This window comes from Montipora foliosa, chromosome 8, assembly GCF_036669935.1.
Source record: "Montipora foliosa isolate CH-2021 chromosome 8, ASM3666993v2, whole genome shotgun sequence".
NCBI lineage: Eukaryota > Metazoa > Cnidaria > Anthozoa > Scleractinia > Acroporidae > Montipora > Montipora foliosa.
In genome coordinates, this window is record NC_090876.1 from 38,395,805 (window position 1) to 38,407,987 (window position 12,183).

Here is a 12,183-nt window from a genome sequence, read left to right on the forward strand (position 1 = left end):
CATAAAGCTGGACAATAACAACGTGCTAACAAACGAAGGTGACATTGCTGACTGCCCCGCATGAATGAGTATTTTGAGAAAGCAGCTGGTTCAGTTTTGGATTGCAAACGAGGTCTTTATCAACCTCGTTCCCAGGGTCTCTCATCTTAACGCCTGGGGCGAACGAGGAGAGACCCCGGTAGGGTCTGGTCACGTGTCTCCCAGAATCTGGGAGACGAAAATTTATCCAATGAAGGGAGGGGCGGCTTAGTAAGAATTTCGTCTATACTGAGACTACGGGAGTGCGGAATGTGTTGTCACCAAAACAAACCAAGTTTCACGTGCTGCGGTATGTGAACATATGTTCTTCTGCGGCTATGTCCGGCGATAATAGTTTGCAAACGCCGAAGAAAACATATACATCGTCTGTCATAAGTTGCTGTAGATTGTGCAGTTCAGTCAAAGACGTTTTACATTGTAAAAATCTGTTCAAGAAGGCCACTGAAGAATTGCTCGCCTTAGCCGAGGCTGTGTTTGGAGGAACTTTACAACGCCATGAATTAAGGCCACAAACGCGACAAATTCCTTGTTTAGGGAGGACCCCTCCCTAGTATTTTCAATTGTCACGGAAGCACGTGACCAGACCCTACCAGGGTCTCTCCTCGCTCGAGAGACCCTGGGAACGAGGTTGGGTCTTTATTAGGGAGCAATTTGGCTTCTTTAAAGGGAAATCTTGTCTTTGTCAATTGTTATCTTCGTTTCACGATTGGGCCCGCGAGAGAAACAAAGGCTTGACAACTGATGTTACCTTTTTCGACCGTTCAAAACCGTTTGACTCGGTGCCACATGAACGCCTTTTGACAAAGATGCACGCATATGGTATCCAAGGTTCTTGGCTTAGATGCTTTTCTCACCAATCGCTACCAGCGCGTTGTTCTCACTCATCTTGGACTTCGTTTTGCCCGGTGTACCCCAAGGAACCGTGTTGGGACCTATTTTATTTCTCATTTATATTAGTGATATTTCAAGAAATATTATGTCAAACACAAACCTCTTTGCAGATGATATGAAGGTGTGTAGGATACTCAGGGATACTGAGGAAGATGTAGAAGAGCTACAGAAAGATCTTACTCGCCTGGAACCTTGGAGCAATGACTGGCAGCTGAAATTTAACACTGATAAATGTAAAGCGATGCGCATTTCTAAAAATAATGATTATTCAATTCCTCAATATCCGTCTATACATGTGGTAACCAGTTGAAAGCTGTACCTGAAGTTAAGGATCTCGCAATCTATATTACTTCGAACTTGTCATGGAGTATGCAAGCCAACAAATAAGCAAATAAGGCAAACAGTGTGTTTGCATTCATAAGACGCGTACGAACAGTGGGTCCTAAAAACCCTGAGCTGTTTTCGAAACCAGTTTGGTGTTCGTACCTTAAAAAAGACTCAAACACCTTGGAAAAAGTCCAACGTAGGGTATCCAAATGTGCCCTTGGAATATTGGGCAGGACATGCCCTACGAAGAACGTCTAAAGCTCCTTAAGTGGCCAACACTTGAACAAAGATTATTTTTGTCGCTTATCGAGTCTGAAGACAATAAATAGACTTAGTGGACTAGATCCCTCAGCATTTTTAACGTTTGCCAATGATTTTCGGCCCTTAGGAGCTAATCACCGTTTTAAACTTAAGTTTGCATCCGCAAATTTAAATAGTTTTAAACGTTCTTTTTTTATACGCATAATCGATAAGTGGAATAGTCTGCCGAAGCACATTTCTGAGGCGGAAAATTTGAACACTTTTAAGAACAGACTGAGATGTCATCTTGAACATTTTTCTAGTGAACACTACTGAAGTTCTTTTATTGTGTGATATATTATATATTTTCATAGTCAGTATTTTAAACAGCTGTAAATAATTATTAATGTTTTGATTTATTTTATTATCAGGAGATAAACTAGATATAGATAACCTCCTTTACCTCCTTTTCCCTTTCCTATGGATTTGATTGTCTGTTCCGTGGATCGTGAAAGGCCAAATTCATAACTTGCTCTTTGGAACGATCAATTGAGTTTTCTTCCTCAACCATAACCGATGGTTATCGCAAAAAAGGCACAAATCAACAACTGAGTGACAAAATACGTTTCTAATAATTACTTTACTTAAAAGGCAACCAAACGAATTTTACATCTTTGCTATGGATACAGAATTGTTCACTACCTCTTTTTTTACTACTTAGCATTAAGTATGCAATAAAAGATTACAAAGAATGAAAAAAAAAACCAACAATGACTTCGAAGAGCACTGGCTGGTGTCGTTAGCCTGCGTAGCAGGAGGTTTGGTGAACTTTAGGCGCTTCTTTTCTCCGGTTTCGCGTGATCGGTCCACGCGAAAGTCGATCGGTTGTTCACACGAAAGTCAACCCCGGTGGAAAGAAGCGTCTAAACTTTAGCAAACCGCCTCAGTGCTACGCAGGTTAGTGTCGTTGTCTGAGTAAAAAATTAGTTTAAAAAGTGTTTGGTTAAAACAGCGACCTTCATGTCGCTTGGGGTCTCTTAATTTCCATGGCAAGTGTTTCAGTAATATTCCTCTTGCACTGAAGGAAAATGTTCCCCAGCGTAATATCACATTGTGTGCTAATCTGTGATCGTTATAAAATTACCGAAAAACGCGAACATTTTATGCTACAAACATCGATATTGGTGTCGTAATTAGGGCGCTTTTTGGAAGATAATAGCGACAGGCTATGAGGATGTAATTTCAAAATGGAAATTTTTGCCACTTCGTGACTTCGCTTCAAGTTATTGCGTAAAATACCTGTGCTAGTTGTCCAGAGTAAAAACTTGTGTGAAAATCGTGTTGAATAATTTGAGAAGGAAAACAAGATGAGTCATCGACTCATCGACAATTGTAAGTTATTATTAGTGAAAGGCAGAAAAGAAGATTCGTTCTCCTGAAAAGCCACTTTTCGTTTTGAACTAAATACAATTGCAGTTCTGCGTTCCCTGCATCGTTTTCGCCTATCATCCACTATAATCGCCTGAAAACACCTACAAAAAAGGAAACTTCCAAACTGAAAGCGCTTCGGCCTTAGTGTGCACAAGCGAAAACGACAGGAGACTTCTGAAAACGTTCAAGTCAGAAGAGGGAAACGCGTCGGTGTCGATAGAGCCAAACTGAGACTTCTGACGTAAAGGTGGGGGGATTTTATAATCTGTTGTTGTTGTTTTATCGTTTTGGGGGGCTTTTAGGGATAGCTGGCGAAAACGAAAAAATTGTGCTATGTTTTCGCTGGAAAGAGAACGTGGAATTTCGATACTAATGAGAATGGGACCTCAGTATTTTATCCTCAAGGCAACCATTCTTGTTCGCATCCTTTCTCTCGTTTAGCACCGGGAAAAACAATCTCAGGCCGGTTGCTGACAAGAAGAAGCGAAGATTAAGAGAAAAGATAAGCGTGCGCGAACACCTTAGCCAAATGCATAAAGCCCTGTCATGCAGGCCCTCCTTTGCCTTGTCACGTTTTCCTGAGTGAATGCGTGACAAACACAAGGAAATCATCAGCGCAGATAGGACTTGAGTGATTACTTATTGTATAAATTATCCTAGCGAAACAGGCCAACAGTTGCTTGTCTTTACCAACTTGTCGCATGTTTAGTAGAAATAAAGGGGGAGCCAGTAGACTGCTCCAGGCTGCTGAGTGATTTGATTTACACCTACACCTGGAGTTGCTACCGGTGACCAGTTCCTGACATTGGATGGTTGTATCTGAACTGCAGATTGCATCTGTGCTCCCTGAAAATAGAAGTGTATTATTAATCGGCAGGGGAGAGCCAAGTTGTTTGAATATTAATTAACAATTATTACACAAGCGCACGTTAACTTTGACATGGTAAATAGCCAATGAGGCGCATTGCGCCGAGTTGGCCAGTACCAATCTCATCTTTAATAATAATAATAATAATAATAATAATAATAATAATAATAATAATAATAATAATAATAATAATAATCAACTTTATTTAAAGAGGGTGTACACATAACAGCTTACGCTGACAAACCAGTGGCCCTTTACCATACGCAAATGAAATAACTGTCGTATTAAATTCATTCAGCTCTGGACAGGTTCAATTTTACAAAACGTCCGAAAGACGAACTCATATTCCAAGATTAATGGCTTATCTCTCACGAATCTCTACAGCTCTGTGGCTAGTAATTGGAAGGTCGTAGGTTCCACTCCCACAAAGGAGCAATCGCAATTGTTAGAAAATACACTTCTTCATTACCTGAAGATGTTTCAATCTTACAAAACCAACCGCGCAATCAGTTTCCCTGTAAGGACGTAGGGTACAAAAGATGATAGCTGAGATTGATTGGGCCAATCAGAACGCCAGAAACGCGACATCCGAGAATGAACACTTAATCCTGGGTTCAGTGAGATAAAACTATTGTTGAACACCCAGTTACGCGCTAACTAGGTTTGGATGTCTTCCAAAAGGCGGACTAGTAAACAGAACAAACACATACCAGGACAATCGACTTTCCTAAAAGGCAACTAAATTACAAATGGCGCAGAGGTAAGAAGCGCTGATAAAGGACCCCTACGCAAGCCTGACTACCCGTGAACACCTCGGGACACTCTTGGTAGTCTCTCGTACCGCACAACAAGACTTAACATTGTTGATCAGGGAAGAACCAATGTTTTTCTGAACATAAGCGTACAAACGCCAAATAGGATTACGACATCAGGCTTGCGTTCGTTCAACTCCCCAAGGCGACCACCTCGTGGTATCCCCAGATCGTGGCACCTTCATGTTTTAATCCTTCCCAACACGACTTAACCTCGACGAAACTGTAGTTTTGCTTTTAGGCAAGACGTATAAATACAAGGTAAACCGGGTTATGGATATTCTTGAGTTCGATTCCAAGATTGCGCGGATTTTCAACTGAGTGTCGTAAAAAAAGAACCACAGCGAAAAACCACACTGACTACTCAGCGCTGATTGGCTGAGCATCGGCCTACCGTGCGGGAGGTCCTGGGTTCTACAGGCTGAACCGGCTGCACTAACACTCAACCGAGGGGAAAGTGCCGCCTTTGTAATTCCAGACTTTCAAGTCTTCAATAAATCGTTGGCCCTGTCTCGCAACTCCTGTACATATACTTCCAGTAGGAAGTTGGAGAAACAACACACTATTCGAAAACTGATCTGGGCACGGTGTTTCCGATGTCGTGGTCTGGTCTGTTGTTCTATATGGGGGCATACAGTGTCTCGAATAAATTAGCTGTATAAGCTACTCTTAAATTCGAGGTGGAATACAGTTTATGCATGTTATGTATATTTTACTTCCCTCAGCAATAGTAAACTGCGTAACACGCAGTCTGGCCCACAGAATTGTAAATTAGTCCTGAAGAGCCCCGAAGGGAGTGACTAATGAAAAATAAATGGATGAAGCTGACACTAAGCATGCACAGAGAAATGCGAGAGAGCAACGAGAGAGCAACCGAGTTTCTTTAACCTTTGACTGGCCGAAAACGTGAAGCGAGATTTTTTCGCCAGACGGAATGCGGATTTCCTATCAATACGACAACGAGTGGGGTAATAACCTTTTTCTTCGATATCGATGTCGTTTCGATACAACACCGAACGATACTCCTAGCTCGCTAACATCACGTGAATCGATATTTTCCGATCCCACCGCGGTAATATGAATATTTGACATCGGTATCGGCCCATAACGCAAAGATACTGATGCTGGGATATACCAAAGACTCCCACAATCTCGTTTTCACGAGATCGTGAAGGCTCTGTTACACTGTGCATTTTTTCGCGCAACTTATCATTGCGACACAAGTTGCAGAAACCGTTGCGGAAAGTGGAATTTTTTAAGCATTGCACAGCGTAGCATCTGTCCTGCAATTTGTGTCTCAACAGTTTGCGGCACCAGCCAATGAAAACGGCGTTCCTTTAACCTCATGAGATCATCGAAACGAGAGAAGTTGCATATGAAACCGTTGCTCAGTGTAACACCCGTAAAACAACTTGTTTCGTAATGTGTGAACGTTTGTTAAAATGGCGTTGCGAGACAAGTTGCACGGAACATTGCACAGTGTAACAGCGGGAAATAAGTCCAAAATAAAATGAAAACAGAATTTTTAAGACCTTTATCTACTAGCCAGCATCGCAGACCAAGAGAAAACGAGGGGACAGAGAGGGAGGCGCAGGGCGTGGGCCGGGATATGTTATGTCCACGAAAGTTATTTTTAGACGAGCGGAAGTCTTTGTTCTAGTCTTCCGAGATGTCCGCATGCAGTCTTGCCTCGCTCTCAGGTTCTTAGTGAAAAGAGAAAATGACGGCGAACGTGGAAGGCTGATGAATATTTATTTTCTTTCAAACATCGGACCGAGGTTGGCCTGCATGCGGACGTCTCGGAAGACTTCCGCTCGTCTAAAAATAACTTTCGTGGACAGGACATATCCCAAGGGCTGGACCGGGAGCCTCCCTCTCTGTCCCCTCATTTTCTCTTGTGCAGACGTAGTCTACCACCGGTTAGAGACCGAGATCGTTGTTCTGGTCCCCCAACGGACCAGCGGAAGAGCGCTTTAAATTTCCCTTTAATCTGATTAGCTATTACCAGTCTTATCGAACAATTGTCTGGGCCGTAGCCAGAAAAAAATTATGACTGAGGCAATGTCCATAGTTAAATTCTCTTCTTAGGCATTTTAGGTGTTTGTGATGAGTACATTTTAAAGACAACACTGGTTTGCCACATACTGACTACGGCCGTGCCTGATTTTTTATCTTAACAAACCAATCGTGGCGTGTACTCAAATCCTGGTACGCTGCTAGGCCGGGCCCAGAACAAGATTTTTTGGCACTGGTTCGCAGATCATGTACCTAACCAGGGGTTTGGTTTCGTCTGTGGTGCAAGCTATTCATTCACCTGACCTTGATTTCACTGATTTTACAGCATCGCTTTCGTTTAAGAGTTTTCAAGCACTCAACCGTGGACAATAATCCTGCCGGTGTACGTTGGATAAACATGCTTGATCACAACTTGAAAAAGTAAATATTTGAGCAAGTAATTTAGCGCAACTCTCATTGTACCAGAATGACGCTGGTTTAGCCAGCCGAAATATCGGACATTATACTAAATCAATCAACGTCAGTTGTATCGGCTCTTGCTCAAAATATTTACTTTTATTGAAGTTTCTTTGCTTTCATTACAGCTTGCAAGACCTCTGACTTGTCCCTCTCCATATAACTCGAGAAACTGAGCAGTTATCTTAATAATTCGCTTATAATTCTTACTTGATTCATGGATGTGTAGTAGACTGTTGTCATATTTGTGGAAGAGGAGGACGCCCAAGTTGTGGGTGCTGAATTAAGGAAAAAATGTAAATTTAATAGAAGCTCTTACTGATTCTAAATAAAAGATATGGTGGCGACTTCCAAGTCTTGCACTTTCTATCAGAATTGAAGAGTTTACTCGAAGGATAACAGCCCCCGGACAACATTCAACCGGAGGGAGAGATCTCGACAAAGGCAAAGCCGATCGTTCAAACGCGAATGGTGCCGTGCTGTTTGAGACTTGTCAGTAACTTAAATGATTGTTTTCCACATGGTGTGATTTGTGCAGAAATGCTGTAGGCCAGCCTTAACTGATTATAGTTCCGTTCTCTGGCTGGCAATGACTCTTCGTGACCTCCATATCATCCTTTTGGGAATGCACTTGCCGTACTTTTGTACTTGTAAACGCAATGATTTACAATTCAAACCTTATTTTGAAACCCACAAATTTGAAAACAGCGACTAACGTTAGTTGGATCTTACCTGCAACTGGCACAGTCATGATTGGCTGTTGATGGGCCTGAAAGCACACGAATGAGTTAAATGTGGTTAATAGTGTCAACCACTCTTTACCACCGCGGTGGTTGTGAAAATAATGCTACACTCCTTCCTTCCTTACACCTTGCTTGGCCTCTCCCACCTGTTCCCAAGCCTTATGAACCAGGGCCCGGTTGTTCAAAAGCCGATTAACGCCACTCCCGGATTAAAAATTAACCAAAGAGTTTATTTCTCTACTCCCAAATACTGTTCAACGCTGATATTCAGCAAAACTTTACATTGGAAGAAGTCAATTGGAAGAAGTCAATCTTAATTCAGTTAATCGGCTTTGAAACAACCGGCAGCTCTTTTCCACGGGTAGCGGGTAGCGGGTAGCGGGTAAAGGGTAACGAGTAAAGGGTGAAGGTTAGTATTTCTCTTACAAATTTCAGCATTTTAATTTCTTGAATTAATTTTCAGCAACCTGACCCTTGACTTAAGAATTACCACGAGCGATATTACATTGTTGCTGCCATTCGTCTTCGTCTTTCAAGTAACTTGAAAGTTATAAGAAATCTCAAATGTAGTTCAATTATATCCACTGGGAGGTGAGAACAATTTACTTACATTTACTACAACTCAGTAATCTGAAGAACAACACAAGTTATGGAGTAAAGGCAAAGTGGTTTTGTTTAAGCGTCATATAAGTGCTGAAACATACGCAATTTTATGATAAGGGCGGAACTCACGAAGCAAATTAATGCATCGAGCAAAGAAAAGCCAACTCTGACTTGCTGTTCGCTTCTTTTTTGAAAGCGAGTCCACTTGTAAAACCATTAAAATTGTAATGGTGGAGCATTTTTATCCAAATTAAACTCTTTTCATCTGAGTGGTTTCGCTGGAAGATTTGTTTTGAAGCCGAGCAAAACAACAAGTCGAAAATGGGCTTTGGCAACGAATCTGGTATGTCATTTAAGTTCCATCTTGTTGGCAGGGGATACTACTTGGTTTGCTGACTACCCTGAATACCTCGTATTGTTGACTTTTTTCTTGCATTCTTTCTTCGGTTTACTAAAGGAGATCGGATAGAATTGTTTTAAATGTTCTCTTATTCATTTGTTCGCATGGTCACCGTGCGTAGCTTGCTCTCGTTAGCTTGGAATTTTTTTCTCTTGACTTAGAACTCTCAAGTCTTAAAGTTTCCAAAGCGTGAGATGCTTGCTGGAGATTGCGCCAAAGGCTGTGTTTCTTGTGCCGGAGGCGCCAAACAATTCTAGGGAGGTCCTGGGGCATGCTCCCCCGGAAATGTTTTGAAATTTGCACTTTTCAGATCGCTGGAAATGCACCGTCGAGTCCGCCATTTTGTTTCTTTCATGCTGCTTGCTAAGAGAGCCCATGTTATTATGGTCAGCTTGAGCTAACATATCGGCCTATAATTCATATATTAACGAGTGAAAGTCCTGAAGAAACAAGAAAATTGGTCGTACACGAACAGATTGAACATTGGCCGAAGTTCAGTGCCAGTGAAGGAATGAATTCGGAATTCATTAGCACTTCTGAAAGCTTAAAAGGTAGAGTTACCTTTGAGAAAAGTGCCAATGCGTGAGAAATGGTCGTGAGACTCACGCTCAATGCGTGAGACTTTAAATCTTATCCAATCCGTGCTCAATTTCATCGAACATTATATGGACGAAATGAAAGCAACAAGGTAATACTCATGGTAATTCTTAGGTCGTGGGTTATTGTAGCCTGTGTACAGCCGCCCGCTCTCCGAAAAAAAATCGGAAAGGTGCGTCTGTGATTTACCTTTGGAAATCGTGTTCAATACCATGTGATTTTTCCAGGAATGTGTGGAAAATGATTTGATTGGTTATTACCCTTCGATCATTACATCATTGAAACAACGAGTTTTGGTTGGGTTTTTTCTTTTATTTTTCCACATCAACACCGTGAGAACCAACGTGAGGGATTTTGCGATGAGTTCGTGGGTGCTTTCCATTATGCCAAAGATTCCGGAAATTTCGGTCGGAAATCAAATGGAAAGGTCCGTTTCGGTTTCTTCCGATCGGAATATTCGGGATCACCTCTGGAGGTGGTCCACTTATTTCGGTTGGAATATTCCGAATTTACCCGAAATTAGCCCTTCCATTTTTGACAAACCGGTTCGTTGCCCTAATTAGGGAATTCGGAAAAGGAATAAAAAGTGGCATGAGCCATTCCTATTGGTTATTGAGCCATGTAAATTTTGGTCAGCGTAAATCACTCAATAATGCATGAAAAATTATTCCGGAACGCGATTACCAACGGTAAATCACAAACGCTCCTTTCCGATTTTTTTTCGGAAAGCGGGCGGCTGTACACAGCCTAGGTTACTGAAAATTGAAGAAATTAAAATGCTGAAGTTCTTCCCATCTCGTTCCCAGAGCCCACGTATCTTTGCGTGGGCTCTGGGGACGAGATTGCTATCCCTCACCTGTGGAAAAGAGCTGCCGTCGTGCAACCGGGCCCAGAAAACAATCATTGCAGGAACCGTTGTACGCATTTTAGATCGAGAAAGCAATGAGCCCGAAATTTTTGCTTCCTGAACAAAATTGATTCTTTTTGTACGTAGTCGCGTAAAATGAAGCCGCCAACAGACGTTTTTGCGCCAGCATTCTAGGCCACTTCAGCTGTCGTCCAATTTGAAGAAATGTTTCCACAACTTTATTTCCTGGAACAGCCAGAAAATTAAACGCCTCAGAAAATCCAAGGATATCTGTATCGAGATCGCTGGAACGCGACATTTTTCCTTTAACAAGTCCTTTCCAATTCAATCGCGCATATTACTTCGGCTTATTAGGGCCTCTTTACCCGAGCCCGGGTTGGACACCGACCCGGGTTACCCGCCGCGGCGATTCAACCCGGGGTAAAAAGCAACCCGGGCTCGTGTAAAGAGGCCCTTAGACGATATGAGCACTGAGTAAGAATGTCATGGGTTCAAATACGAATTAAATGATTTGCAATCTGGAATTGAAGCAGTACTTACTACTGACTGAGGCTTCCTGTAAGCTTCAGATATATTTAATCGTTTTTCTTTGAAGAAAATAGTTCCCTAAAGTATAAAATCGTAAAAACGTGTAAAAGAAGATTAAAAACAAGCTGTTAGTTTATTCCAAGGTTACTTAAAGCTAAGTTAATTTTTAAGTGACTCGTGGGATGATACAAACATATTAAACTAGCTGAATCTAGTGATCACGTTGTACATTTTAATATCAAAATCTGCGTTCGCTTGTTGGGCCTGCCTTATCCCAATGGCGAAGTTATTTAATGAGTCATTCAAAGATTCTTATCTTCTATACTTCGCACTTTGAAGGTTTCCACCCAAACTTGGTTTGCCCACGCCGTTATAAAACGGGCACGAAAACACGCCTAAGAATCGAAATTCGGCAAAACAGCAGAATACTCGAAATTCTACAATTAGCGACCTTCCCCAAAAGCTTAGTTAAAATTACAAGATCTTCCGATTGAAAGTAAGCTCTTTTGATATGTACAAAGGTGGTGAATTTGTGGAAAACACAGCATGGACTTGCCACTGATTTCGGTAGAGATTAGAAACCACTCCAGTTAAACAAGAAATTTCTTGTCATTCTCTCGTCAAGGTGGCTTTGTAATTTTTCAAGTTTCGCTTACCATGTTCATTACTTTCTGTGCATCTTCTTCCCGGTAGAAAGTAACAAATCCGTATCTAATGAAAAAAACAGAATGCTGGAAAAAGGTTTAATATTAAGTGTTTTTAATTAATTTAATAAGTAGTCGAGTGAAAAACTAGAAACGGAATTTTGTTTAGTTAATAGGTTTAGGTTGCTGTAGCGAAACTTCTGTCAATACCTGGAACAAATTTTCTTAATAAGGTTAGAACCCATGTTGGAACAAATGGGCTGATTGTTATCGCTTGCTTCACCCTTTTTCACGCAGCGTAAAACTTAAACATGTAAACCAGCTGATTAGCCGAAAGATCTAATATAACACAGCCATCGTCAAACTACAAGTAAGGAAGATCTAAATGTTCTCAAATAATATCTAAACTGAATTATAATCATTTAAAATGATCAACGACCGACCAATAACTCGGTAAAACAAGTGTTCAAACAAGGTTGAAAACAATCTGAGATTTGCCTTTTTCCGTGAAACCGCGGGCTGTAAAAAAAGACAATTAAAAGTAAAAGACGCCGGATGTTGCGTCAATATGTATAAACTTACCCTTTGCTTAAACCCTCTGGATCTCTTATGATTTTAGTATCTCTAACAGCTCCGTATCTGCTAAAAAAGTCTTTTAATTCTTCCTTTGTTGTCTGCAAGCGTTAATTTAACCAAAGTAAATATATTGGAAATACAAAA

General features: G+C 41.3%; 1 protein-coding gene across 1 annotated transcript in view; it reads right to left on the reverse strand.

The window, feature by feature from the left end:
* Window positions 1-679: 679 nt before the first annotated feature.
* LOC138012913 (protein boule-like) overlaps window positions 680-12,183 on the reverse strand; it is a 12,404-nt gene continuing 900 nt past the window's right edge. The window contains exons 3-8 of the mRNA XM_068859846.1: window positions 12,046-12,137; window positions 11,476-11,530; window positions 10,832-10,897; window positions 7,813-7,849; window positions 7,291-7,358; window positions 680-3,774 (exon numbers count right to left, since the gene is read on the reverse strand). Of these exons, the coding sequence (XP_068715947.1) occupies window positions 3,634-3,774; window positions 7,291-7,358; window positions 7,813-7,849; window positions 10,832-10,897; window positions 11,476-11,530; window positions 12,046-12,137 (459 nt within the window). The 3' untranslated portion in view covers window positions 680-3,633. The remainder of the gene's footprint in view (window positions 3,775-7,290; window positions 7,359-7,812; window positions 7,850-10,831; window positions 10,898-11,475; window positions 11,531-12,045; window positions 12,138-12,183) is intronic.